General features: G+C 66.5%; 2 protein-coding genes across 13 annotated transcripts; one reads left to right on the top strand and one right to left on the bottom strand.

The window, feature by feature from the left end:
• Window positions 1-376: 376 nt before the first annotated feature.
• On the top strand, window positions 377-14,515 carry AGPAT2 (1-acylglycerol-3-phosphate O-acyltransferase 2). 3 transcript variants are annotated; one of them, XM_032306905.1, is made up of 7 exons: window positions 377-508; window positions 10,113-10,246; window positions 10,700-10,875; window positions 11,113-11,208; window positions 11,947-11,992; window positions 12,872-12,944; window positions 13,782-14,515. In XM_032306905.1, the coding sequence occupies exons 1-7, from the start codon at window positions 393-395 to the stop codon at window positions 14,080-14,082; spliced, it is 942 nt and encodes a 313-aa protein (XP_032162796.1). In that variant the 5' UTR covers window positions 377-392; the 3' UTR covers window positions 14,083-14,515. The 3 variants fall into 3 exon arrangements, with proteins under 3 accessions (XP_032162796.1, XP_032162795.1, XP_032162797.1); XM_032306904.1 differs by lacking the exon at window positions 377-508 and adding an exon at window positions 864-1,301; XM_032306906.1 differs by lacking the exons at window positions 377-508; window positions 11,947-11,992 and adding an exon at window positions 866-1,301 and having other exon boundaries at window positions 13,782-14,047.
• A 320-nt stretch (window positions 14,516-14,835) lies between these two features.
• Window positions 14,836-23,843, bottom strand: EGFL7 (EGF like domain multiple 7). 10 transcript variants are annotated; one of them, XM_032306913.1, is made up of 10 exons: window positions 23,648-23,842; window positions 22,132-22,222; window positions 18,518-18,639; window positions 18,145-18,261; window positions 17,278-17,393; window positions 16,998-17,093; window positions 16,693-16,857; window positions 15,942-16,006; window positions 15,284-15,446; window positions 14,836-15,101 (listed from the first exon to the last, which is right to left on the bottom strand). In XM_032306913.1, the coding sequence occupies exons 3-10, from the start codon at window positions 18,595-18,597 to the stop codon at window positions 15,079-15,081; spliced, it is 825 nt and encodes a 274-aa protein (XP_032162804.1). In that variant the 5' UTR covers window positions 18,598-18,639; window positions 22,132-22,222; window positions 23,648-23,842; the 3' UTR covers window positions 14,836-15,078. The 10 variants fall into 10 exon arrangements, 9 of the variants coding, with proteins under 9 accessions (XP_032162804.1, XP_032162806.1, XP_032162807.1 ...); XM_032306915.1 differs by lacking the exons at window positions 16,693-16,857; window positions 23,648-23,842 and adding an exon at window positions 23,057-23,634 and having other exon boundaries at window positions 18,518-18,606; window positions 22,132-22,225; XM_032306916.1 differs by lacking the exons at window positions 16,693-16,857; window positions 23,648-23,842 and adding an exon at window positions 23,057-23,634 and having other exon boundaries at window positions 18,518-18,606.
• Between the last annotated feature and the right edge of the window lie 1,733 nt (window positions 23,844-25,576).

The following is a 25,576-nucleotide window of genomic DNA, read 5'->3' as shown; positions in this document are numbered from 1 at the left end:
GTCAAATAAATGAATAAAACTTAGAAAGAAAGAGGAAGGAAGAAAGGAAGGAAGAAAAGAAGAGAGAAAAGTAAAGAAACCAGGTAGTTTCGGAGCTGTCAGGAGAGCATGTCAGTAACAGGCTGCTTCAGCACCTGAAAACCCCAGAGACGCACAGATACTTCCTGACGCCCTTAGGAGGGCCGGACCTCCACGGGCATTCTGGAAATCGCAGCAGACCCAGGACCTCAGCCAGTCAGAATAGGCCAGGTGCCACCTTAGTCTGCTCTCTGGGACCCGGAGGCTGCCCCTGCAGCTATGACCCCGATACCCAGCCATGGCCCTCCTTCCAACCCCCGCCAGCCGACCATGGAGCTCAGGTGTGAGCACAATGGCTGGATCTGCTCCTGGCCATGGTGACACACTGTCTTGGCACCCAAAGCGGGCACCCCCAGCCACGCCCAGAAACCCGTCCCATTCCTGCTGCCTCCACCCGGACTGTGTGTGCCCATCAGGCCCGCAGAGTGAGGTACCCCAGGGCCAGCCCCCTCTCCCTGAAGTTGCCCCAGGGGACCGGAAGGAGCAGGTGGCAGTCCCTCCGGCGCGGTTCAGGGTCTCCTTTGCGTGGCGACCTTGGGTAACTTTGGAGCTATGCTCTGGGTTAAGGGGCCGCAGGGATGCGCGGAACACAAGGGTAGGTAGGGGGCGGGGAGGCCCCGAACGCGGGGGAGCGGCGCCAGAGCCCGGGGTGACTCGCCGCGCGGCCAGGCTGGGACCGGGATCGCGCCTCCAGGAGCTAGGTGACCGGGCGGCAGGGGCAGGGGGAGTGTCGCGGGGCGGGGCGGCGCAGGGTGGTGCGGGGCGGTGCCCCGGATCGCGCGCCGGCAGGGCAGTCGCGGGGCGGGGCGGGCCGCGCCTCACCTAGCAGCTTCCTGGGCGCGCTCGCTCCCCTCTCCGCCCCGGGCCGCCCCGCCCCTCCGCCGTCGCAATAAGGGGCACGGGCGCGCGGCAGGAGGCCAGCGGTCGCCTGCCCGCAGGTCGTCTTCTCGCCGGACGGAACTCAGAGCTGCAGCCGAGACCCGCGCCGTCGGGGCTTCCCGGGACGCCGCCGCCGGGGCGCGGTCCGAGCGTGGCGGGGCCATGGAGCTCTGGCCGTGGCTGACCGCGGCGCTGCTGCTGCTGCTGCTGCTCGTGCAGCTGAGCCGCTCGGCCAGGTTCTACGCCAAGATCACCCTGTACTGCGCGCTCTGCGTCTCGGCCTCCACGGTGGCCGCGGTCGTCTGCCTGCTGCGCCACCACGGCCGGACAGTGGAGAACATGAGGCAAGGGGACCTGGGCTCGGGGGTGGGGGGACAGCGCCGGGGCGCGGCGGGGCGGAGCGCGGGGGACACGGGGATCGCGCCGGCCGGGGGGACAGCGTCTGGGCGGGACGGGGCGCGGGGGACACGGGGACTGTGCCGGCCGGGGGGACAGCGCCTGGGCGGGGCGGGGCGCCGGGGACGCGGGGACTGCGCCGGCGGGGGGGGGGGGGGACCCGCGCCCGGGCGGGGCGGGGCGCAGAGCGAGGCCGCAGCCCGCTTCCGCTTTCCTAACTTTCTACTCTCCCGTCCCTCCTTCCTGCCCCGCCTGGGGATCTCGGGGCTCCCGGGCGGCGCGGCGGACGGCGGGCGGCGGGCGGCAGGCACGGGTCCGCGAGAGCCCACGTCACAATGTCTCCGCGCCCCGGCCCCGCGCGGACCCCGAGGGATTTCAGATGGTCTCGGTCTCCAGCGTCGCCGCGTCCTTCCGACCCTCCAAGGGCCCCGCGGGCCGCTCAGGGCGTTCTGGGCGGCGGGCGGCGGGTGGCGGAGCTGCCCTGGGCGGGGAAGGACGCTGGGCCAGCGGGGAGGCGCTGTCCCGCTCCACCCGCCGGGAAAGAGCAGGTGGGACCGCGGGGCTTGCAGGGGGGTGGGGGGTGGGGGCCTTTGCTGGAGCATCCGCCGGGCCTGGAGGAGGCGCAGGGGCGGGGGGCATCCCGGATCCCGGATTCCGGGTCCGGATCCTGTCCTCTCTGCACCGGTCGCCCCCACCCCCGTCTGACCTGGGCAATGAATGCACCTGAGATGGTCCCCGCATGGGACTCTCTTTGCTTCCCGGCCTGTCCACCTAAGGAGGTGGGAGGCTGCGGGAGGGGTGGGTGGGTCTGACCCCTGAGGTCCAGCCTCAGAGTGGAAGGAAGGGACGGTGGCTGGTGGTTTTCTGTGGACCCCTCTGAACTGGGCAGTGCGGTGGTGTGAGCCGGTGGGCGAAGGGTAAGGAGGCCAGGCCCAGCTGAAGAGTGGTGGGCCTCACTGGGTCAGAGGCTAAGGAGTGGGGGCTTCTTCCTGCCCTGTCTCCCTGTGTCTGATCCCAGGAGGGCTGTTGCTAACGTTTCTCTCTGTGGCTTTTGCAATGGCTTCTTGGCTGTGGCCTGCCGTGAGGATTCTGTGGTCCCTGCCCCCCGCCCCCATGTGGTTACAGGGCAGTGGGTGAGGGTTGCTGACTTGTCCATCCAGGTGGGCCCATGCTGCCGGGACTGGCCCACACTGCATGGGCCCTCCAGGCCCTGTCCTTAGGGATTTGTGGCTTCCTGCTGTACCCAGAGCAGAGCATACTCCGTGGGTCTCATGTGGCCCCGCCTACCACCAGCAGAGCCCAGATCACCATCCCAGGGAGCAAGGACCCCAGAGACAGCCCTCTTGTGGCCTTTCTGGCCATGTTCCCATGTGAAGCCCTGTTCCAGGGGCTTCCTCAAAGCTGGGCCCGCACCACTCGAGGACAGGGAAGCTGGAGGCCATGCACCTCTCTGAAGACGGGCCTGAGGTTAGGGTCCTGGAGTCCTGGAGCCCCTGTGGGCAGCAGGAGCCTCCCCTCAGCCTTGCTGGGGGCTGGCCTCCGAGCCAGAGGAGGGCGTTGGGTTCAGGGAGCCACAGGCCCGTGAGCTACTTGGAGGCAGTCCTGTCCCCCCACCCCGGAGCCAGGTCAGGGCATGGCATATGTGGTTCTGAGGTGGCAGGGGCGGGTGCAGGAGGCTGGCAGAGAGCTGGCCCCAGAGCAGGTCTGCAGCAGAAGGGAGGGAACCGGGGGTTGACAGTCCTCGTCTCTCTCAGCCACAGGTGTCATCAGGAAGCGTCTGTACAAGCAGCTTCCTCGCCTGTTAAAGGGACTGACTCACACTTCAAAGCTGCTTGCCGGGGTCAAGTTAGAAGTGACCAGTCTGCTTTCTCATTTGGGGGCTGGTCACACTCGGTCTTCCTTGGCCTGCTGGGGCTCGAGATTCTGGCCAACTAGGCTGAACCCCTGGGGACCCTGGAGGCTGGGCCAGTACCGGGTGGGGGCTTCCTGCTGCGCTCCCCTCTCCAGGGCACCCCCGGACTCAGGCTCTGTGAAGCGGCCACCTCAGGACGCTAGTGGTGTAAGAGGAGGTGCTCTGCTCGCCCCAGGGAGAGGCCACAGTCTCCTGTCCCGGACGCCCCAGCCCCCGAGGGTGGGTCATGGTGATGGTGCTGAAGACCCCCTAGCCAGAGCTGAAGTGGGGGTACGGGTGGGGCCTGCTGGGAACAAAGTTTCCCCGGAGGGTGCGGCCTGGGGAGACAGACTAGGGGGCTGCTGCATGGCTCCGGGATCCAGGACAGACCCAGGAGCATGGAGGTGAGGGGCAGGGACGCGCCTTCTCCTCACCTATTCGTCTTTCCTGGACTCCTCGGCGCCCTGGGCATCTGGCTTCCCTTCTCTCCCGCCCTGCTCTGACTTCTGGAAACTGCCCACCTCGCTGGGCGCTGCAGCGTCCGCTCCCATCTCCGGCGGCGTGTGGAGGTGCCCCCCGTGGGACGAGCAGGGCTCCGTGCCTCGCTCCTCTGACGAACAGTCTGAGGTGCTCCCTGAAGCCAAGGCCTTGGGAGGCCCAAGGGCGGGTGGGAGGAGGCCGTTGCCTGGGCTCCCAGAGCTAAGACGGGGCAGAGCTGGGGTGCAGACCCCCCGCAAGGGCCGCCAGAGTGCACTTTTCTGTGCTCCCTCTGTGCCCACCAGCGCTAGGGGCAGCGGCACTGCTGAGAACTGGAGACCCAAGCTGTGGGTGCCTGGAGCTGGGGCGGGTGTGGGGGGAGCAGCCCTGCCCTGCTCGCTCCCTGCTTTCCTGCCTTCCCCGGAGCAGCAGCGGCCCCTCCCCACAGGGCTCCAGGCCACAACCCAAGGAGGCCTTTGCCTATTAGACCTCAATTCCGAGTGTGCAGGGAACAGCGATGGGAACAGAAGAGCCGAGGAGCCTCTGACCCCCTGGGGCCCGAGACCCCAGGATCCCTCCCAGGCTGGTTGTACACGGTGGAGTCCTAGGCCCTGTTCGCTCGTCCCAGGAGGCAGATGCCCTGGGAGACCAGAGTGAGGCCCAGCTGTGTGATGGGAACACAGTTCGCAGGATCTGGCAACCCTAGTGACGGCCTCACCAGGAGACCAGTTTTTCCTTGCATCAAAGGAGACCAGAGGTGGGCGGCCCATGCCCTGCAGATGAGTTCCAGCCTCCAGGCTGTGGCTCTACCAGGATGGGGGGCCCAGTGTGCATACGTGACCTTGGCAGGGCCTCTGAGGGCTGGAGCACATGCTTCCGAGTCCATCTGAATGGCCAGGTCCCCGGTGGCCGCGGCTCTTGGCTTCAGGGGAGGTGGGGCCACGAGGCACTCCATCTTCTGCCTGTGGAACCTTGAGGAGGGGAGAACGGGATTGCTTGGGCCAGAGACCTGGGGCTTACTGATGGCCATTAGGATTTGAACCCAGGACAGCCCAGCCTCTTAGCCAGCGCTCCCAGCCACTGTGTGGTCCCGGGGTGTGCACGGGTGGGGATGGAGTGCATTCGGGGGGCCCCGTGGTACATGGGGGCTGGCAGGGAATCCTGGTTTTGCAGGAAAGTCTGGCTTTGTTTTTCTTGGAGTAGGATGGCCAGGGGCGGACTCCCTCCCTGGGACGTGCGGCTGCAGGCCCAGCTCCCTGGAGCCCCGGAGACCCTGGGTCAGGACCAGGGGCTCGCCAGCAGCACCAGCTTCCAGCCCCCTGCTCTTCACCCCATTCCCCACAACCCCTCCTGCGACCGAACTCCGGGCTTCTGGACTGGCCGGAAGCCCCGCCCCACGCCCGCTCTGGTCCCTCCCACTCTCCCTCTCTCCCTCTGGGCTCCAGCTTCAAAGACACTTGCTGGAAAACATTCCTGCTCTTGCCAGATGGTCTCTCTGGGGCCTCCTGTCCCCGAGCAGATCGATGGCTCTCTGTGGCCTTCCTGACAGAGCTGCCCTCAGGTGGGCCCCACCCAGACCCCTCACTCTCTGGGGCAAACCCAGCGGGGTTTAGCTGAGGACTCTATCCGCCCAGATCTCCTGGGAGCAACCGAGCCCCGGGCCAGGGGCTGAGGGCAAGGTCCACAGGTGGCCAGGGCCTGGCCTTGAACTCCTTCCAGCCGGGGCACATGCTGGTGGGGGGAGGGGTGGGGGGGGGCTCTGTGGCCGCCCTCCCTGGATTCTTCCTATCTGCTTGTGACGTCACCAGTCACCGTTGTCGTTCCGGGGTCCCAGCCTCTTGGGCACAATCTCCACGCCCTTCCCCTTTTCACCAGCAGGAGTGAAAGCTTCCAGGGGTGGGGTCAAGGGCAGTGCCCAAGGTCATGGCTAGGGAGCGGGAGCCAGGATCTGATCTGTGTCACCCAGATATTGGGAAGGCCCCGGGGTGGGGGGGGGGGGTCCTCAGGCTGAACACAGAAGGTCCAAGGAGGCTGGCTGGACTCCTGTGGGCGCTGGAAAGATCTGTGGTGTTTGAAGCCTTTGGGCGTTCTGGGCAGTTCCTGTCTGGGGTTAAGTCGAGGGCTCCCTGAGAAAGATCGGGAAGGGCCAGGACATCTCATCTGCTGGAGGAACAGCCCTGTTCCGGGGCCTTGAGGTGGAAAGGTGGCATCAGTCACCCCACCGATTGCTGGTGGGTGCTTCTAGAGTGCTGCACCAGGCACCCAAGGCATTCCAGACCGCCTGGGCTTCGGGTAGCCTGGGCTGCACCCCTGCCCACCTCCCTGGCTTCTCTCCCGGGGGGGTCTGGGGGCTAGGGAGGGAGGGCAGCAGCCAGAGGTGTATGTGCATGTCCCGGGGCCAGTGCCAGGGACACCTGCTTCAAGCTTTGGGATCCTGACTCCCGACGGGCAGCTCCTGAGCCCTACGGCTTGTGGAGGGGCACTCGGGTTAGGTGGGCTTTCCGTGCAGTGGAGCTGGTGCTCAGGACGGGGTTGCTGCTGCGGGCCAGCCAAGGGCACGGCCACCTCCTCCAGTCCTTCGGGTGCTGGGCGGCATCCACAGAGCCTCGGGGAAGGGAGACAGACAGGTTTGCTTTTGCAATCCTGGAATGCCGTCTCGCAATCCTGGGTCTTCACCCCACCCCACCTCCAGGGTGCCCTTTGCCTGGCAGTTTTCACGTGTTTTCCAAAAACCAGGTAAAGAGGTGGTTCCGGCCCATCCTGGGTTCCCTGCTGCATGACCTTGGGCAAGTCACTTCCACTTAGGTTAGACTGCCTCTGAGTGTCCCACCCTGTGGGGTCGCTCCCTGAGCCAAACAGGAGGCTTCCTGTCATGCCCTCGCCCAAGGCAGGTGCTGTGCGTGCCTGGACGGTGGGCCTGGGTGGTGGTCCGTGCGCTCTGCTCTCCCAGGCGGGGACCCCTCCCTGGCTTTCTCTCCCTGGAGCTGCTGCAGAGCCTGGCTGGCCGCCTTCTGCATTGAGAAAACTGTGAAAACAATAGACGTCGTCACCACTTTCACAAAAAACCTTGATCCTGTGTGGCATTGGGAAGAGGACAGGTGGACAGGCGTCCACGTGTGACCAGCGCCTGTCCTGTGGCCCGTCCACTGCCCATCGCCACAGCAGCAGGTGTGCACGCTTGTCCCCCTGGAGGCCGTTGGCCGAGGTCTGTGCCCAGCATCTCCCAAGGTTCCAGAAACCCCCCACCCGTGGTCAGTCCCTACATTACGCGCACCAAGAAGTGCAAACAGGAAGAGGGAGGAGTCCCGGACACACGGTGGGGACAGTCGCACAGCCCCGAGGGGGCATTTCATGCTACTGAACCGGACCTTTAAAAATGGTTAAAATGGGGACGCCTGGGTGGCTCAGTTGGTTGGACGACTGCCTTCGGCTCAGGTCATGATCCTGGAGTCCCGGGATCGAGTCCCACATCGGGCTCCCAGCTCCACGGGGAGTCTGCTTCTCCCTCTGACCTTCTCCTCGCTCATGCTCTCTCTCACTGTTTCTCTCTCAAATAAATAAATAAAATCTTTAAAAAAAAAAAAAATGGTTAAAATGATGGGGACACCTGGGCGGCTCCGTCGGTGAAGCGTGAGGTGTCTGCCTGTCGCCACCAGCGCCTGCAGCACCTGCGTTGCGGTCTCCCCTTGTCTGCCCCGGCCAGATCCGACTGCCACCTCGCCTCTCCTTAGCGGGGGATGTTCACATGGTCTCGGGTTTTTTTTTTTTTTGGAAAGATTTTATTTCTGAGTAATGCCTGCAACCCCACGTGGGGCTGGAGCTCAAAACCCTGAGATCAAGAGTGGCAGGCGGCGGCCCTCCGGGTCTTTGAACCAGACCGCACTTGAGGACTACAGGCCTGCCTCTTGCAGCTAACTGCCTTCGGGTCAGACCCTGGGAGAGGGACCAGATTTCTTTTCTTCTTTCTTCCTTTCCTTCCCTTCTCTTTCCCCTTTCCATTTTTTTTTTCTTTGTTTCTTTCTTTCTTGATTTATTTATTTGGGAGAGCACCCACAAGCCCAGGAGGGACTGAGGGAGACGCAGACTCCCCACCGAGCCTGAAGTTTGGGTTCAATCCCATGACCCTGAGATCATGACCCTGAGCCAAACCAAGAGTGGACGTTTGACCGACCCCCCCGCCCCGCCCCGGGCGCTGCAAGACCAGATTCCGCGCGGCTTTGCCCAGGTGCTGCCGCTGTCTCCCCGAGCAGCCACGTGAGCAGCTGCGGGTTCGTCCTGACATCCCGGCCGACCCCTCGTGGCCTCCTCTTCGGTCCAGGCCAACCTGAAGAATGAAAACGGGCTCCCGATTTGATGTGCGTCGCTTTGATTTCTAGCGAGAGGGAAGATGTTCCATGTTTCTTGGACCTTCCCGTCTTTCCCCTGGGTGAAGTGCCCGCCATGTCCTCTCCGTGTCCCCGCAGTTGTCCTAGTGGCTGAGAAGCGGTCTCTGTAGATGAGAAACGGTGCCCGCAGACATGAAGCAGCTGGTCAGCCGCTCAGCCTGTGTCCAGGGCCGGCTGGGACGCAGGTCCCCGAGCGGGAAGGGACAAGGGGGTACGTCTGGCCTGAGCCGGCCAAGACTGGCAGGTCCAGGGAGAAGGATGGCCGGTCTGATCGTGCAGACAGCTGGGGCTTTGTGGCCGCCCCTCCCTGAGCCTCAGTGCCCCCATCTGCAGTGTGGGATGGCAGGAGAGCGGCCCTCCCGCGGGAGTCTGTTCTGCGAAAGGGCAGTTGAGTGAGAGCCTGGCTTGCAGACCCAGAGGGCAGGTCCCCAGGCATCCACTCCCAGAAGGCCCGAGAGGAGAGGAGGAGACAGATCCACAGACGTGGGGGGCAGGGCCGGGGGAAGGGGCTCTGTGCGTCACAGGATCGAGTCCAGTCTGGGAAGGGCGCGTTCTGCAGGGACGGAGGGGCGGACGGCTCCGTGGGAGCATGTTGACGTCCCTGGGCTGTGCCCGAAACAGCAGTTCGGAGGGTGCGTTTTAGGGCTCTCCTCTCTCGAGGGCCGTCCCCGGGCCTTGGGCAGCTCGTTACTCACCCCGTGTGTAAAATGGGGAATCGCTTCCTCGCCGTGGGCGCTGTTGAGGGGCTCAGATGCCTGGGGGGCTATGGGGGCTGCCCCAGCCTTCTGTGAGCAGTGCAGGGGTCCTGGGTCAGTGGTGGGTCAGCCCCCACGGGGGACAGGAAGGACCGGGGCCCTGCAGGGAGTCACAGGGCGCTGAGCCTCGCCCTGTGGGCTGACCCCTACCAGAGGCCGTCCCAGGTGGGGCGCTGGTCCCTGCCGTGTCCTCCAAGGCCGCGGCACCTGCGGACTCATCCTGCACCCACAGCCAGGCACGCCCACCCTGAAGGTCCCCGATGCCCCAGGGCAGCCCCTGCGGGTGCCGCGGTGGGGGTGAGGGTACCAGCCCAGCCTGGCTACTGCCCTACTCTCCTCATGGCAGGGGCGGGGGGGGGGGGCACGTCCCCTCGTATCCGAGCGGTCGTCAGCCCCTGGGAAGGCCTCCTCTTGATGTGGGCGCCTTCTTCGCGGTGTGGCCCTGCCCTAAGGGGACGGTTATGTCCCCTGCCAGGTTTTTTTCCCCAGAGCCTACAGGTGGGGGCCCGCCTTTGCAGGGAGCAGGGATCCCTCTCTCTCTTGGTTGGGTTTTTATTTTATTATTTAAGGTTTTATTTATTTATATGACAGATCACGAGTAGGCAGAGAGGCAGCCAGAGAGAGGGGGGAAGCAGAGAGCCCAATGCGGGGCTCGATCCCAGGACCCTGCGATCACGACCTGAGCCGAAGGCAGAGGCTTTAACCCACTGAGCCACCCAGGCGCCCCTATTTTATTAAAGATTTTTAGTCATCTCTGCACCCAACATGGCCTTGAGCCTGTGACCCTGAGATAGGAGTCCCTTGCTCATCCAGGCAGGGCTTTTTGATGCTGATGTGGCTGAGAACCACACCCAGCCCAGCCCTGGGGGCTCTCAGCCTCCAGTCCCCTTCCAGCTGCCCCTGGCTAAACAAGCAGGGGTGTGGGGTGAGGGCGGGGCTCCACGGCAGGTTCCCCCAAAGCAAATATACAAGAGGACGCCCCGCTTTGCCAGGTGCCCAGTCCCCAGAGGCTTTACTCCTGTTCCCGCCAGGGAGGCAGGAGACCCGGCTGCACTCGCTGACCCCTGGAGGGACAGGACCCGAAGGCTCTTGGAGGGGAAGGCGAACTCAGGGTCCTGCCAGCAGCGCGAGAGAGGGCCCGCTGGGCTCCGTCTGCTGTCTGTTCCCGACAGCCCTTCCCGGCTCCCGGCCGGAGCCCAAGATGGGATGCAGGGCAGGGGACCCCTGCTCACTGACACTGTCTCCTCTCAGGATCATCAAATGGTTTGTCGTGAAGTTCAAGTATGTGTTCGGCCTTCGTTTCGAGATCAAGGGTCTCCAGAAGCTGGAGGTGGACCACCCCTGTGTCATCATTTCTAACCACCAGAGCATTCTGGACATGATGGGTAAGCCGCAGGGGGGCTGGTGGGAGAGCAAGCCCTTCTGGCTGCAGGCACAGCCCGGGACACTGCTCTGGCCCCTGTGGGATGGAGTGGGGGGGGGGCTTCAGAGCGGTGGAGCCTGGGCCAGATGACTGGTGGGCAAGAGGCGTCAGCCCAGTCCAGGGGGACCCATGCCTCCCTCCGGCTGCATGACAAGACTGTGTGTGTGCCTGAGGCTGGGGACGGGCTCTGCTGCCCTCACTCTGGCAGCTGGGAGCTCTGCCTCACCCCTCCCTTTACAGGCGGGCAACAGGCCAAGAGTCCACATGACTTGGCCAGGTAGCCCGTAGGAAGGCATGACCTGGCCCAGGCCTGCTGGTGGTCGAGGCCCAGGGCTGGCTCTCTCCTCCCCGGGGAGGTGGCTGCCCGGCTCTGAGCCCGACCCCCACCTGCCTGGTGTCCCGTGGCCACCTGCAGGCCTGATGGAGGCCCTGCCCGAGCGCTGCGTGCAGATCGCCAAGCGGGAGCTGATCTTCTTGGGGCCCGTCGGTCTGATCATGTACCTCGGGGGCATCTTCTTCATCAACCGGCAGCACTCCAGGACCGCCATGACCGTGATGGCCGACGTGGGCGAGCGCATGGTCAGGGACAACGTGAGTGTGGGGCTGGGGGCTAGCTTGGCCGTGCGAACACCCCGCCGGCGGCAGGTGCTGGACGGCACGTCTGCCTGAGGGCACCGGGAGGTCGGGGGCTGAGCCCGCGCGCTGGCACACCGACACGCGGGCGCATTGGCAGTGGTGGCCTCAGCTGAGAGGCGGGGCTCCTTAGGAGGGGGCAGCGCAGGGCCGTGAGGGATAGTCCAGGACAGCCGCCACCTCTCTCCCCCGCAGCTCAAAGTGTGGATCTACCCTGAGGGCACGAGGAATGACAACGGGGACCTGCTGCCCTTCAAGAAGGGCGCCTTCTACCTGGCGATCCAGACCCAGGTGCGCCGGGGCACTGCCCTCCTAGCGGGCCGGGGAAGTGGGTCCAGGTTGGCTTAAAGCCCAAGGTGACTGCCTGGTCAGGCTGGGGCCACTGGGGCTCGGGACCACCTCCCACTGGGCAGGTTCCGGGCCCCCTCAGCCCTCGAGCAGCTGGCTTCTGGCCTGCTGCGGGGGGGTCGCCCTTCACCCACTCTGAGCGCCAAGGCTAGTGCCGATGGGGCCAGCACCCAGCTTCGGCACCCGCCTTGGTCGCTGGCGGGCAGGGCCCCAGGGGAGGCAGAGGCGGCAGGCCTACCTGCTGGGCTCTTGCGCAGGCCCAGCCCTTGCTGGGCCCTGCTGACTGTGGGCGGGGCCGATGAGCAAGGCCTGAGGCTGGGGGTGGGGTCGGGGGCCAGCCAGAGCCCGGCGGGCCCAGGACAGCGACCTGGAACCCCGCACTGGGCCCCTCAGCTTTACTCGTCCTTGAGCTCCAGGGCGTGGTCTGCCCCAGGAGTGACCCCTGACGAGCTGGGGTGCCTCCAGCCCCGGGGCAGCGTCTCCTGGTGGGGAAAGGGTGGTCTGGCCCAGTTCGTGTAGGGGAGAGTGGTCGTCTGCGGTCAGGGTCAGGGGCTTCCGTGCTGCCTAGTCAGGGTCTGGGTGGTGGCTGGGCAGGGTCTGCTCCTGGCACCCCCCAACCCCTGCACAGTGACCTCCAGCATCCCCTGGTATCTGGCCCTGAGCAGCGAGCTCTCCTTGCAGAGGCTCCAGCTCAGGCCCCCGGAGGTGGTGGTGGGAGAAGCAGCCGGTGAACGGGGTGGAGGAGAAGCCCCGGCTTTGAGCTCTCAGCCCCGGGCCGGCAGCCCCTCCAGCTGGCGGGTGGAGGGCACCCCTGCCACACGCCTGGGGCTGATGTCCCTTCCCTTCACTGCTGGCATGGGAGAGAGGACCTCGGGGGAGGGGGCTCTGGTGAGGCTGGGCTAGTGCAGCCCTGGCTGGGAGATGGGACGGTTCCCTGTCCGTCCTCTCCACTCCCCGCCCGCCGTCTCCTCCGGGGCTTCCCGGCCTGCGGCTGCCTGTGCTCCAAGCCTGCAACCTGCTGGTATCAGGGAGAGGCTCGCTGACCTCCAGGGTTAACCATGACCCCCAGGGGCCGTTTCTGACCGTGCTGTCTTCCAGCAACACCAGCAGAACCTGTCCCCTCCCCGGCGACAGCTGCCCCCAGTCTCCCTAGGATGACCTTAGTGACCTCCAGCTAAACTGTGCAGGGCCCTGCCCCCCTGGGCAATCTTAGGACCCAGTGGGGGCACAGACGTGAATCGCAGGGACATGTGCCAGCTCAGGAAGGGGTCCTGGTGGGGAGGAGGCTTGAGTGACATGTGGGAGGGGTTTATGGAATGCTGGGGGCAGGGCCTGCTGGTATTCCTGGAAGCACCCGGGTCAAAAGGAGCCCCCGGGGTAATCATTAACGCAGGGCCTGGAAGGTGTCCCAGGCCTCGGGGTCAGTGCCTGGAAGGGCCCTGTGGCACGTCACCTTGCCTGTTTTGCAGCCACAGGGACTCCTGGGACCTCCTTAGGCAGAAGGCAGGCAGGTGGCAAGACTCCCCCCACTAGCTCATCCTGGGGCTCAGGGTGGCTGGGGGTGGGCTCCTGCGCATCCTCAGGCACCATGGCTTCCTGTCTGCAGGTGCCTATCATCCCTGTAATATACTCCAGCTTCTCCTCCTTCTACAACCCCAAGACGAAGCTCTTCACCTCAGGTATCAGCCCTCCACCTGCGTGCCCACCCCCCACCTGTGCACAACCTCGAGCTGGCTCCTTCTCAGTCCTTGGGACAGCCGCCCAGGCCCTTGTGGGGTAGTTCCCGTTTCGGGGAGGCTGCTGTAGGTCAGTGATCCCTCGGTGAGGAGAGGAAGCAATCTGGAATCCAGAGGGGGTGGGTTCACACACACACACACACACACACACACACACACACACCGGTCCGGAGGGGGTGGGTTCACACACATACAGACACACACACACACACACACAGGCCCAGGCTGCAAAGCAGCTGCCCAGGTGTCCTAACTATTCCCGCCCCCATCCCGTGCCCACCTGCCGTGGAGCTCGGGGCGGGGGGGCGGGGGAATGTGGGCATCTGGTGCCTGGGCAGGAGGTGTGGGAGGTTGACGGGAGGAGCTGGGCTGCGTCCCCCCCGCCCCCCCAACATGGGCGACTCGGGGCCCCCTAGACCAGGGTGGAGGATGGAAGTGGTGGGTGTGGGGCGCCCGGGAGGGGGTGGGGGCAACTTCAGGGGGAGAGGAATGTTCTGGACCTCGGGCAGGGCTCGCGGGGGCACCGGTTGTGAGCCCCTGCGGAGTGCGGGGTTGGGAGCTGCGGGTTTGCTTGTCTGGTGACTCACGCTTGAAAACCAGCTGCCTGAGCCCAGGGTGTCCGGGAAAGGAAAGACCCCAGCCCTGCCTTGGGCCTTCGGGAGGCTCCCCAGGGAGGCCCGGAGGTGGCCGAGGAGGAGGGAGGAGGGAAGAAGGGGCGCGGGAGCGAGGACAGGCTGCAGCAGGGGCCCCAGGCCACTGATGGCCGCTCTGCTCCGACAGGAACCATCAAGGTGGAAGTGCTGGATGCCGTCCCCACCAGGGGCCTCACGGTAGCCGATGTCCCCAAGCTGATGGACACCTGCCACCAGGCCATGAGGACCACCTTCCTCCGTGTGTCCAAGACACCCCAGGAGAATGGGGCAACCGCAGGGCCTGGTTCCCAGCCAGCCCAGTAGCTGAGGCCTGGGCTGGGGCAAGACCTGGGGACAGGACAGGCCGGGCCAGGGGCAGGGCCTGGCGGGAGACAGGACACAGGGACATCTTCCCTGCCCTGGTTGCTCAAGATCACTGTGTCCCCTAGGGTCCCCCTGCTTTCATTCAGGGCTCTGGATGCAGGAGGCTGCCTCTTGTCATTGGCCTCGGACCCAGGCTTTTGATGTCTCCCTAAAAGGAGAGCTGGCTGGAAGCTCCCCAGGAAGCCCACGCTGGTGCCTCCTGGACGCGGGAGCAGGCCGGGGACCAGCTGGGCGGACAGGCAGGGCTGAGCTGCACGGCCTCGGGAGACGCTGCACCCTCCTGCCTGAGCCTGCGGGGCACGGGGTCAGGCTGGGTGGCCCCCACAGCCCTCTGGGAGAAACGGGACTCTGCGGGGGCGTGGTTGAACCCCCGCTTTCGTGCAGCCTGGGCCTCAGGTAGAGCCACGGAGCAGAGATCCTGCTCCCGGGCCTTGGGAGCAAGCCACCCGGTGGGCACTGCACTCCGTCCAGGTTTTTTAATAAACGAACTCTTGGAAACCCCTGGTAAGTTGAGGTCACTCAGGGTGGCGGGCACGCTGGGGGTCTGGGGAAGGAGGAGACAGGTTTGCTCTTTGGCTGCCGGCCGTGGGGGAGGGGGGCGGGTGGAGGGAGATTGTCACCGAGAAGCCATTGTCATTTTCCCGGGAAGCACTGACGGTAGCCCCTTTCGGAGAGGGGGACCAAGACCCCATGCCCCAGGAAGGCCCGGTGTGGCTGGAGCCCCTTCTGTGCCCCACGGCTGCCCCTTCACCCTCCTGCCAGCCAACGGCCGGTGCTCCATCAGAACGCCCTCCAGAACCCACCGAGGGCACAGCAGCTCCTGAACCTTCGTTTTATTCGGACACAGATGAGCAGTCCCCCAACATGCTGCCCGGCGAGCAAGACTCGTGACTCCCACCCCCAGCCACGGGCCCGCTCGCTGCTGCTGGCCCAGCTCCGGCAGGATCACACCTAGGAGGACCTCTCCTGCCACCCTGCTTTGGCTCGAAACCCCCCTCCTGCCTGACCCAGCACAGTGGGCAAGTGTCTCAGTAGCCAGAGCCAAGGACTCGGGCCACCTGTCACAGCTCCTCCTTGCAGGAACCTGCGGACAGACAAAGGGCTGAAGTCAGGGGTCACCGTTCCCCACCGCCTTCCCCCACTCCAGGCAGATCCGCTCCCTCAGACTATGGCTGCTCTGCCCCAGTCTCTCGTCTCTCTGTGGGCGCAGGCTGGGCACAGGTCCCATGCTCCCAGGGAGCTCTGTGGGGAGGGGGTGGCACTCACAGGACCCTAGCTGCTCCTCCAGGAAGGAGATCTGCTCGCTCAGAGAGTCGATGCGGTCCAGCTGCTGGAAGGAGTGAGCCAGGAGGCTGCTGGGGTCCGGGAGCCCATGCTCAAGGGCCCTCGAGGCCAGGCTGTGCAGTGGGGCAAGCACCAGCTGCAGCTTCTGTGGGCCAAGCAGAAGAGACCCTCTGTCCCACAAGGCTTTTAGGAACCTCTGTGGCCAGTAAAGGCTCTGCAGGGCCCTGGATGTCCACCAGAGGGAGCGTCTGTGCCAGGAGAGCCAGGTGCATGGGTAGACGGACACCTTGCGAGCCTGCCAGGCAGTGGTCTCCAAAGCCTGGAGTCCCGGATCAGAGGAGCTGGGGGCGGCGGGGGGGGGGTGGGGGGGGTGGCTGTGCTAGAGCTTCCAAGGGGTTATCAGGCCAATGGCCCCCTGGGCTGCAGGGACAAAGGTAGGGGTAGGAACTCTGTGCTGCTGAGGGTGGAGGCACGGCCAAGCCAGGCCCCTCCTCCTCTGGGGCCCCCAGGCCTGCTCGCCCTGCCTGGCCTGGGCTGTCAGTACCCAGGAGGCCTTCTTCCCGGGGCCACCCCCACGGAGCCCCACAACCCCTGAGGGCCTGAGCTGCACCACAGGAGACCATGTGGGGCCAGGCCTCACCTGCTCCAGGACGTCCACCCGTGACCGGAGTTTCTGCACTTCCTCCTCGACGGCGCTGTCCACGCCTGGGGAGAATCCAGCCCTGAATCAGGCAGGCTGGGCTCCCAGGCCCACACCCCAGGCTGGCTTCTGGTCCCCGTGCCGAGGCCGAGGCCTCACAGAGGGTAGCGGCACACACAGCCCTGGAGAGGGGGCAGATGGGGCTCGAGCCCCTCCCCCATCCTAGGCAGCTGGGGCGGCCCTGCCCCGTTAGTGCCCCAGGCAGCCGTGCCCTGCCCCTCTGCACCAGGGTCCCTGCCACGCTGAGCCGTCCAAGCCGAGGTCCACGGGGCGCTCCTGGTGCCGAGCTGCCGACAGCGCATTATTACTCACGGTACGAGTTTGAAGTGTCACAGCGCGTACCAAAAGTAATAATGTCCCGTCGCCAGCAGAGGTGTGGAGTCTCCCGTCTGCGGCAGCGGGACGTGGAGAAGACCCCGGGGCGCCGTCTTCCACTCTCTCGGCTGAGATGAGGCCCCCTCGGCAACCCTCCCCACAGTGCCCCCCAAGAATCACCCCCACCTCTGCTCTGGGGAACATCTCCACTTCTGCCCAGGTTGGGGAGATGGCCAGCAGCCCAGGCCACACGGCCCCCCGCAGTCCCCAGTGTGCCCAGCGCCGGTTGGCAGGATGAGGCCCACCCCTGCTCCCCGCCCTCCCCGACCCCTTCCAAGCAGAGCAGCAAGGATGGGGGGACACCTGGGAAGTTTACCTGTAGTGGGGTTCGGGGCTACCCTGGGGGTCCCTGTCTCGGGCAGGCAGAGCGCGCCGTCTGCAGACCGGCCGTGCCCTTCTCGACACTGACACCAGTAACTGCCCGCAGTGTTGACGCAGTGCTGGGGACAGGTACCCTGTCCAGCCCTGCACTCATCCACATCTGCAGGAAAAGGGGCGTCCGCTAGGGAGTGGCACCCACACCGATCCCCCTCAACACAGATCTGTTTGTGGGCCGCCCCCGACGCCCTGTGAGGACCCCGGAGGACCCTTCCCTTCAGGGAGGACAGCAGGCAGCCTCACCTGTCTGGCAGGTGTCACCCCGCCATCCTGCAGGGCAGTGACAGCGGCCTGGCTGGACGCAGGTCCCTCCGTTCTGGCATGGTGGCCGGCATATCGCTGTTAAAAGGGAGGGCCCGTCACAAATGGAGGGAGGTCCCCAGGGCACCACGGGGGGCAGCCAGGGAAGGGGGGGCAGCCAGGGAAGGGGGGCCATACAGCAAGGAGGCAGTCCGCTCAGATGGAAGTAGCAGGTGCTCCGCCCGGGTCTGCAGGGCCCCGGGGACAGCCGTGCCCCTCTCACCTGCTCCGCAGGCCCTGGGGAGCCCGCTGGTCCTCTTCCAGCCCGGGCAGCAGGCGTAGCGGGGCCTGGGGGCAGCCGGCCCAGGGCTGCGGCGGTAGGCAGTCCTGTAGATGGTCCTGAGCGGTGGGTGGGGACAGCGAGTCAGTGGCAGCACCGGTGGTCTCCCATGTTCCCCACCCCGCATTTCCTCCCTGGGCGCTGGGCCCATGGACGCTGAGGGTACCCCCTACCAGCCCGGCTCAAACCACAGCCTCAGAGTCCTGGACTCCGGGGCCCTCCCCTGAGCAGGTAGGGAAGGGGGCTGTGCACCAACGGGCCCCTCCTAGGCCAGTCCGCTCAGTGAAAGGGATAGGGAGCAGGGCCCCGCCCACACTGCCCCCACCTTCTTGGCCAGTGTGGGGGGTGGGATGTCCCACAGGAAGGGCTTTGAGAACCCCACAGACCACAGACAGCGGAATCTCCTTAAGCCGCATTTCCACAGCTGAGCGCAGGAGGATACACCCCTTGTGCAGGCGGTCAGCCAGGGGGGTGACCGTCGGGGGCCGTCACGGGGAGAGGGGTGCCCACCAGAGCTCGAGGCAGGATTTGGAGAGGCAGGCATCATGTCAAATGCATAAGAACTTGTAGCCAGCACCCCGAAAGCAGAGGGCAGCAGACAGGACGGTGAGCGCCCCCAGAGACGAGGGAGGGGGAGTAAAAAAGGGGCTGACGTCTGAGGTTACTACGGCCACATCCCGAGACCGAGACTGCCCGAGTCAAAACAGACCTCAGCCTCCGCCGTCCACTGGGACGTGGGCCCAGCTTCCCACCCGGGCGGGGGGCACTGATGTGTGGCGGGTGGGGGCACTGCGGGGGCAGGGCGCTCACCGGTAGGTGCTGCAGGCTCGGTGCCCGTCACAGGTGGTGAGGAAGGGCTGGTACACTCGCTGCACGAAGGATTCTGACTCGGGCCCCCGGGGAGCCCCGACAGCACACACCCTGCGGCTGCAGAGATGGGGGCGCCGGCCAGTCAGTCCCACAGCTCCCAGCCCGGAGCCCAGAGCCTTCCAGCCCCGGAACCAAGGGAGCCAAGAATCGGGGGAAGGGGCTTCCCAGCGTGCCCACAGGAAGGACCCTCATCAAGAGTGACAAGGAAGAGCCATGCCCCCCCGCCCCAGTACTGGGGGTTGCCCTGAGGGTTCCTGGCTGCCCACCCTCAGCACCCAGAGGCCCAGCCCCCCACCCCCCGGCTCTGACTCACCCAGGCCCGAAGACGTGCTCAGTGCCACCCACCACCAGCACCAGGAACCACAGCAGCAGCAGCTCCCTGGGGCTGAACATGGCCCGCGCCTGCGGGTGGAATGACCTTCTCCTCAGGGGGGCCTGGAGCACAAGGCATACCCCGTAAACCCCTCTGCAGATCCCTCCTGGAGCCCGTTCCCTGGCTCTGGGACACCTGCCCAGCTCAGCCACTTTGCTGGGACCTCCCACTGCAGGAGAGCCCCCAGGGGCAGTGGCAGTGGCAGCTGCCCCCTCCTCCCGCCCGCCTCAGAGAGGCAGGCCAGCCCTCTCCCCAGCACAAAGGGCCGGGAACTACAGAAGGACCCCGATGGCAGCAACAGAAGCCGGTCCCCTTTCCTGGGGCCAGAGGCGTCTCGGTCTGGGTGAACCTGACGGCACCTGCAGCTCCAACAATGTTCACTTAGGAAGGTGGGGGCCCAGGGGGAGCACCTGAGCTGGATCTAGTGCCCTCATGTCATGGCAGAGGAGTCCCCATCCCGGTCTGCAGACGGGGTGGGAGTGGGCAGAGCTGGAACCCAGCCCAGCTGGCTTGGTCCTTCTGGCCTTCAATGTCCTCACCTGCCGAATGGGGAGCCAGCCACGGGGGGGGGGGGGGGGGGTGTCTAGGAAGGGTCAGTGCGAGGAGCCATATGGCCCTGCACAGAGTGGGGCAAAGCCTGCGTGGGAGGGGGCACTCCTGCCCTGGAGTCTGACCAGCCTGCTCCAGGGCTCCCAGGATAGTTTTTTGGGGGTGGTTGGAGGGGACTGGAGCTGCCCTCCCCACAGGCCAGTGGAGCCAAATGCCATCCTTCCCTTCTGGGGATGGACGCCAGGGACCCGGGAGAGCATTCCTGGGAATGTGAGAAAGCCCAACCCAGAATTAATGGTCTGCAACGAGCCCAGGGGCCTGTGCAGTGGCGGGGAGGAGGCGGCTGCCCACATGTGCGGCAAGCACCTGGGCAGACGGGGCCCTCCAGAGGCCCCCAAGGGGCTGGGTTCTGGCCGGGCAGGCAGCCCCTGGCCCTGCAGGGCATCCAGCAGGAAGGACATGGAAGATAGCTAGACTTCTGTGTGGCAGGAGGTGGAATCAGGGTGGGGTCACCCCCTTCTCTGGGACTCCGTTTCCTCAAAGACACCACGAGGGTCTCAGAGACCCCTCCTCTACCTGACAGCTGGTCCCATACGGAGTGACCACCATGAGCTGCTGCTGAGCGCTCAGCCCTGCCAAGCTTGACCGCACGGGGAGAGTGATGCTGTGCCAGGTCACGAGGTCGGCTGGGAGTGGAGCCCTCGCCCTGGCCCACGGCAGCCCAGAGACCCAGGTGAGGCAGAAGGCAGCTGGGGGAGAGTCCTTCCCTCACCCCCTGTTTGCTGTGGGGGCCCAAGAAGGGAAGCTATGGTGTTGGGACTTAGTTTGGGGCAAGGTCATGTCCTGTGAGCCAGCGTGGAAAGAGGAACTCTGGGAGTGGACCCTGGGGGGAGCACACTCTTGGGGGCATTCCTGGGGGTCTAGGGAGCTGGCCCTGGGAAAGCAGAGGTGGCCGCAGGGCCCGGGGGCTGGGCAGGCGCACACGAGGGTCCCACGGAGGCTGTGCCTGCCTGCCCGAGGTAGGGGGAGGCTCTCTTCCTGCAGATGTAACTGGACCCCCCATTCCCACCCCAGCCCTGCCCCCACTCCCTGACAGCCGCTTAGAAGTGGCCCGTGCTTGTGACAGAGGAGACTCAATTCTCCAAGTCAGGCTTTCTCCTGGGCCCCGGAGGCCGCCGGCCAGCCTGCGCTGGGCCACAGTCTCATTTCCCTTTGCAGCCCAGCTGGGGCGGGGGAGCCCGAGCGGGGGCGGCCGCGGCGTCTCAGGTGGATGAGCGGTCACATCCCGCCCTCCCCGAGGGTCAGCAGCAGCCCAGCCCGCACCCCTCCCGCCCACCTGCCCGCGCCGCGTCCCCGCAGCGCCCACCGGGAGGGCTGGGGCCGCAGAGGGAGGGGCCGGCCTCGCCGCAGAGCGGCGCCCCGGGGGCCCCTCTTCCGCCAGGACGTTAGGACCCTGGGAGGGCGGAAAGGCGGGGTGACAGGCCATGGGGAAGCGTCCTCTTCGCCGCCGGCCCCAGCTCCCCTCCCCCTGCGCGGCGGACCGCGGGGTGGGGGTGAGGATGGAGAGAGGCGCGGGGTCTGGGGCCTGCGAGGCCCTGAGCCAGGCCCTGCGGGGACTCTCAGAGCCCGACGCGGGTGAGGGGCTGCGGCGCCCCCCCGGCCCCGACCCCCCCCCCTCCCGCGCGGCCCGGCTCGTCGCCTGCTACCGGCAGGGGGCGCCCTTCACGGAGGCCGCTGGGCCCATTCTCCGGACCCGGCACACGGCCCGGCAGGGCTGGGGGTCGCGCCCCCGCGCCGCAGCCCCGGCGCCCTCGGCCCGCTCACCTCTCGGCTCCCCGCGGTCGCGCTGCGTCGCCCCCCGGCTCCGCGCGCGCCCGGGCCCCCGGCCTCCCAGCCCCAGCGCGCGGCGAGCGGACCCCGCCCTCGGCGCCCCCCGCGCCCCCGCGCCCCCCGGCCCGGCGCCCGCTCCCTCCGCACTCACCGCCCGATCCGGGCGCGCACGCGCCGCCGCCGCCACCGCCGCCGCCGCCGCCGCCGCCGCGCCGAGGGGCCCCGGCCCCGCCCGCCGCCCCGCCCCGACCCCGCCCCCCGCCCGCCCCGGGTGGGCTCCGAGCCCCCGCGCCCGCCCCCATTGCGCAGATGGGGACACTGAGGCCCGCGGCGCACGGCGCCCCGCGGGCAGGGCAGTGAGTCAGCCCGAGCCCGGGACGCCGGACGCGCACCCGCCTGAGCGCGCTGCCGGCCCCCCCCCCCCCCCCCCGGGCCGGCGCCGACCCCGCAGCAGGACGCGCGGCCGCAGGGGACGCAGGACTGGAACTTGGTCAGGTGTCCGGAGGCTGCGTGGGGAGCCCGCTCTGGTCGGGGGAGGGGGAGACCCTCGAACTCCCAGGCTGGGCACCGAACCATGCGGATGGCCGTCGCAAGGGGGTGGCCAGCTCACTAGGCAGCAGGCGCGGACTAAAGCTGACCGCGACTTTGCAGTCACCCGTAGCGTGGGCAGAATGACCCACGCGGCCCGGGCACCCGTATTTGCACGAGGTCACACGGAGAGCTGTGGCTTGGTGGAGCCTGGCCAGAGCCTAGGTGCGATCTCTCAACCAGTGTGTCAGGTTAGGGGCTCTGTGGGACTCCCACTGGGTTAGGGTTAGGGTTAGGGTCAAGACCACCCCCGGAGGCCCCCCCCTCTGGGCCTCCTGGGCTCCATTTCTGCACGTGTCAGGTGGGCTAAAGCAGCCCTTCCCCGCAGCAGTGCCCACCAAGCAAAGGGGCCGGAACCAGGAGCAGGCATGCCCCACCTGCCGGGAATTATTTGGTCACATCCACACCACGACTCTCAGGGCCCTCAGTGCATGCCAGGTGCAGGGCCTGCTTCCCTCCGCCACTTCTGCACTTGAAGCAGGGCCTGGACCCCGGTCACCTAAGTGCATGTGTATGTAGGATGTTCCCAGGCCCAGCTGGACCCCCTGCTTGTGCCCAGAGCATCTGAAGCTTGCTGTGGGACTCACCTGGAGAAGGGGGCTCTGTCATTCCCCCGGACAACGGTGGCAGCTGCTCTTCCGGCAGGCAGGGCTCCTGGTACTTCCCTCCAGCCGGACTCTGCTGGTCAGAGCCATAGTGTGGGTTAGCGCCCAGACTGGTCACCCTGATGTTCAGGGGCTGGGATGGCGGCGACAGCCAGAGCTGAGTGGGTCTTTCTGAGTGTTGCCTGTGGCTCACACCCTCAGCCTCCAGGCCGAGCCAGACCAGCCTCGGGTCCCAGGAGAGGGGCATGGACAGGCTGCTGTAGTCATGCACTGCAAAGCGCAGGGTGCTGGGTGAGGGTCCTTCTTGGGGAAGGGGAAGGCTTCTTGGAGAGCTAGTAGCTTGGGGTGTCAGGTTAGGGCCCACTTTGGTACACGAGAGCTAAAGGACAGGAGGGGAGCCCGATGGCTGGACAGAAGCCCCCAGGGTGAGAGGGCCCTGAGAGCCCCTGACAGATGGTCTGAGGGCAGCTGGGGCAGCAGCAGCTGGGATGCTTGTGATCATGACAGGCTCCTGCCGCTGAAGGACTTCAGGGCCCCCGGCCCCTGAACCTGAGCAGGGCAGCCCTCACTCAGACCCAAGCAGGGAAGAGTTAAGAGCCAGGCCTAGGGGAGACCTTCCCCACCCAGTCCCCTGCCCCCATCCTGTCCAGCTGGGCCCCTGGCCCTCACTCAGCTGCTAACCCCGGGCCGCGGCCTCCTGTTCTGCTTCTTCATGTGAACCACGGGGCTTCCCCAGACAGACCACGGCCGTGGCTGTGGGACCACGGGAGCAGCGGAACCCAGAGAAGCCTCCAGTGGGACTGGGGTCTTGGTTGGGGACTCGGGCACTCTGGCTGGAGGAGGGGAGAGGGAGAGCAGGGGCTCCCCGAGGGTCCAGTTGGGCTGTCCCTGTGCCTGAGGACCTCACCCATGCCCCCGAGGCCGGGCCAGCAGGACGTGGGGGGCCGCTCTTGTCTGCTCAGCACACCCAAGGAGCCTGGCCATACATCTGGCTTTGGGCTTCCTCTGCGTGAGGCCAGAGCCCCCTCCGCCTCCCCTCCCAGACCCACGTGGGGAGAGCCTGCCCACGCTTGGGGGGTGGCCCTGGGACCCCTGGCTTTGAGAGGAGAGCCCGGCCGACCTTAGGAGCTTCTCCAGGACGGCGGTCGGCCGGGAGGGCGTGCGGAGGGGAAGGCCACAGGCCGCGGCAGACTTCTCCTCTCCGGGGCCACAGTGGCTGCTGGACCACCCAGGGCTCAGTGTCCCAGCCAGGCAGGCCAGAGTCGGTCTAGACCAGGCCACCTACAACGGGTGCCCTTGGCCAAGGGGCTTGAGTGTCCCCAGCACGGTGGGAATGGCACCATCAGGGAGAAGAGCGAGATGATGCCCGGAGGCCCGGGTGTGGAGCTGGCGGGCGGGCCCCCAGCCGACAGGTGCCCGGCCAGCAGGTCTGTGGGAGCCAAGGGTGTGCTCATCCCACTTGGCCCGCTCCCTGTCCCCGAGGCCACCCCTGCCATACCTGATACTGCCCGGGCCCGGGCTTGGCCACAGCCCCCATCGCTGCCCGCTCAGGCCAGAGGAGGATCCTGCCCTGTCTGGCCGCCCCGAGCGCCTCCGGAGGCCGCCTGCCTGGCCTGACCGCGGAGCTCTCAGCTGGGCCGTGCGGGGCAGCCGTCTGCGGGTGGGGAGGCTCCTCCCGGGGCAAGGAAGGGCGGCTTTTTATGCTTCATCCCGTGTAAATCAGGATTGGGATGGGCCCTTCCCGGCCGGACTTCCTGTGTGTGTTCCTTGCTGATAACAGGGAGCGGCTAGCGAACAAACAGGAGGCCCTGGGACGGGTGGGGGCCATCCAGGGGGTGGCCTGGTCGGATTGTGGGCAGGGGTGGGGGAGCGGTCCCCTGGGATTTCAGAGTCTAACTCTGAAGCAGCCAGAGACCAGGCGCAGGCCTGGCTGGCAAGCCTGGGACCCGCGGGTCTCAGCGTGTGACACTGGGAACCCACCTTCTGGCCCCATCAGCCATGTTACCGAAGTTCCACAGGAGGGACTGTTTGTGCTCTGACCCTGGACTCTCCCCAGGCCAGGCACCTGCACCCCGAGATGTGTATGCCCAGCGTGGGAATCTGGAGGGACCCCCGCCCTGGGAGGGGGCCCCCGGCCGGAAAAGACCTGGGGATGGGCAAGGTAGGCTGGTGGTCCGGACACAGCCCCTGAGGCCCAGAGTGGCTGAGGGGGTCAGGGAGGACAGTCACCAGCCCAGAGATTTGGGCCTTCTCCAGGAAGGGGCTACCCCCGGGGGGGGGCGGTGAGCCCCCTGCTCCCGGAGGTGCACCCACCAGGGACCAGGGTCCTCTTCCCGGGGCAGGCAGAGCACATCCCCCAGCCCTCTCCCTCCCCCGGCCTCCAGCAGGCAGAGGAGTGCCAGGCTGGGCACGGAGATGGAGGAATGTAAGGTCTTTGGGAGACCACCAAGGGTGCTTCCTCTGTTTGGCCCCAGGGTTCACCCCCAGCCCTGGGACTGACTTCCAGTGTCCTCGTTTAGGTGGTGCTGGGAGCCCGCTGGCTGGGCCTCAGTTGCTGGGATCATGGGTGGCTGGAGACCCAAGGGGACCTGGGCATCTGCTGAGGACACACCCGGACCACACAGTTGGCCAAGGGTCCCTGATCCAGCAGGGCCACGCCAGACCTCTGCTGGTTGTCCCAGGGGGTTCGTGCCCTGCTCCGGGATCAGCCCCTGCCCGCCCACAGCCGGAACACCCCTGCTCGCCCTTACCTCCCTCTGGCCCCACCTAGCTGGGTGTCCTGGCCAAGAGGGAGGAGGGGGAGCCGCTTGGAAAATCCCCCAAGGGAATGCTGAGAGCAGGAGGGACCAGCCTCCTCCCTACCCCCACAGCTTGCAGGTTGGGGGTCTGCTGCAGGCACAGGGCTGGGGGCCTCGCTAGAGCGTAGGGTCCAAGCTGGGCTCCGCCCCCGCTGCCCACCCCACCCAGAGCACACCCAGAGATGGGCTCCGAGCCCCTGCAGACACCAGGGCCGGCCGCAGCCGTCCTCCTCTGTGTACAGACAGGGAAGCTGAGGCCTGGGAGAGAGAAGAGACTGGGCCCAGGTGAGCAGCGAGGCAGAGGGCTAGAAGGGGTCAGGATCAAGACAGCTGCTTTCTTTTCTCAGAGGGGGCTCCCTCGGGGGCAGCTCCCAGTCCCCCAACCTTCCCTGCAGGGGGTGGGCTGACCTGGGAGTAGCTAATGAGCCAAACAGTGGATGGTGAATGTCTCACCCTCCCTTTAAAGCTCGGCCGTGTGAGGGAACTTTCTGGAAGGACGCTCCAGAGCACAGACGTGCAATACATACACGGCAAGAGGGAAGAAAGTCGGTCTCCCCGGCCCCTGGGAGCCGGCCAGGGTGGGGTGCCGGCTCTGCCTGCTGCCAGCGGGCTCTCTGAGCCCCCCACGG

This window comes from Mustela erminea, chromosome 12 (assembly GCF_009829155.1).
Source record: "Mustela erminea isolate mMusErm1 chromosome 12, mMusErm1.Pri, whole genome shotgun sequence".
Lineage (NCBI taxonomy): Eukaryota > Metazoa > Chordata > Mammalia > Carnivora > Mustelidae > Mustela > Mustela erminea.
The sequence above is the reverse complement of the archived record's forward strand: the minus strand, read 5'-3'. Positions and strand labels throughout refer to the sequence as shown.

Coding starts and splice junctions, on each gene's coding strand:
- EGFL7 (XM_032306909.1), bottom strand. CDS start 18,597: ATGTTCAGCCCCAGGGAGCTGCTGCTGCTGTGGTTCCTGGTGCTGGTG. Junction 17,394..18,144: donor CGAGCCTGCAGCACCTACCG/GTGAGCGCCCTG, acceptor CCCACCGCTCAG/GACCATCTACAGGACTGCCT. Junction 17,094..17,277: donor CCCCAGGGCCTGCGGAGCAG/GTGAGAGGGGCA, acceptor CCCTTTTAACAG/CGATATGCCGGCCACCATGC.
- AGPAT2 (XM_032306904.1), top strand. CDS start 1,120: ATGGAGCTCTGGCCGTGGCTGACCGCGGCGCTGCTGCTGCTGCTGCTG. Junction 11,993..12,871: donor GGTGGTGGGAGAAGCAGCCG/GTGAACGGGGTG, acceptor TCCTGTCTGCAG/GTGCCTATCATCCCTGTAAT. Junction 12,945..13,781: donor GACGAAGCTCTTCACCTCAG/GTATCAGCCCTC, acceptor CTGCTCCGACAG/GAACCATCAAGGTGGAAGTG.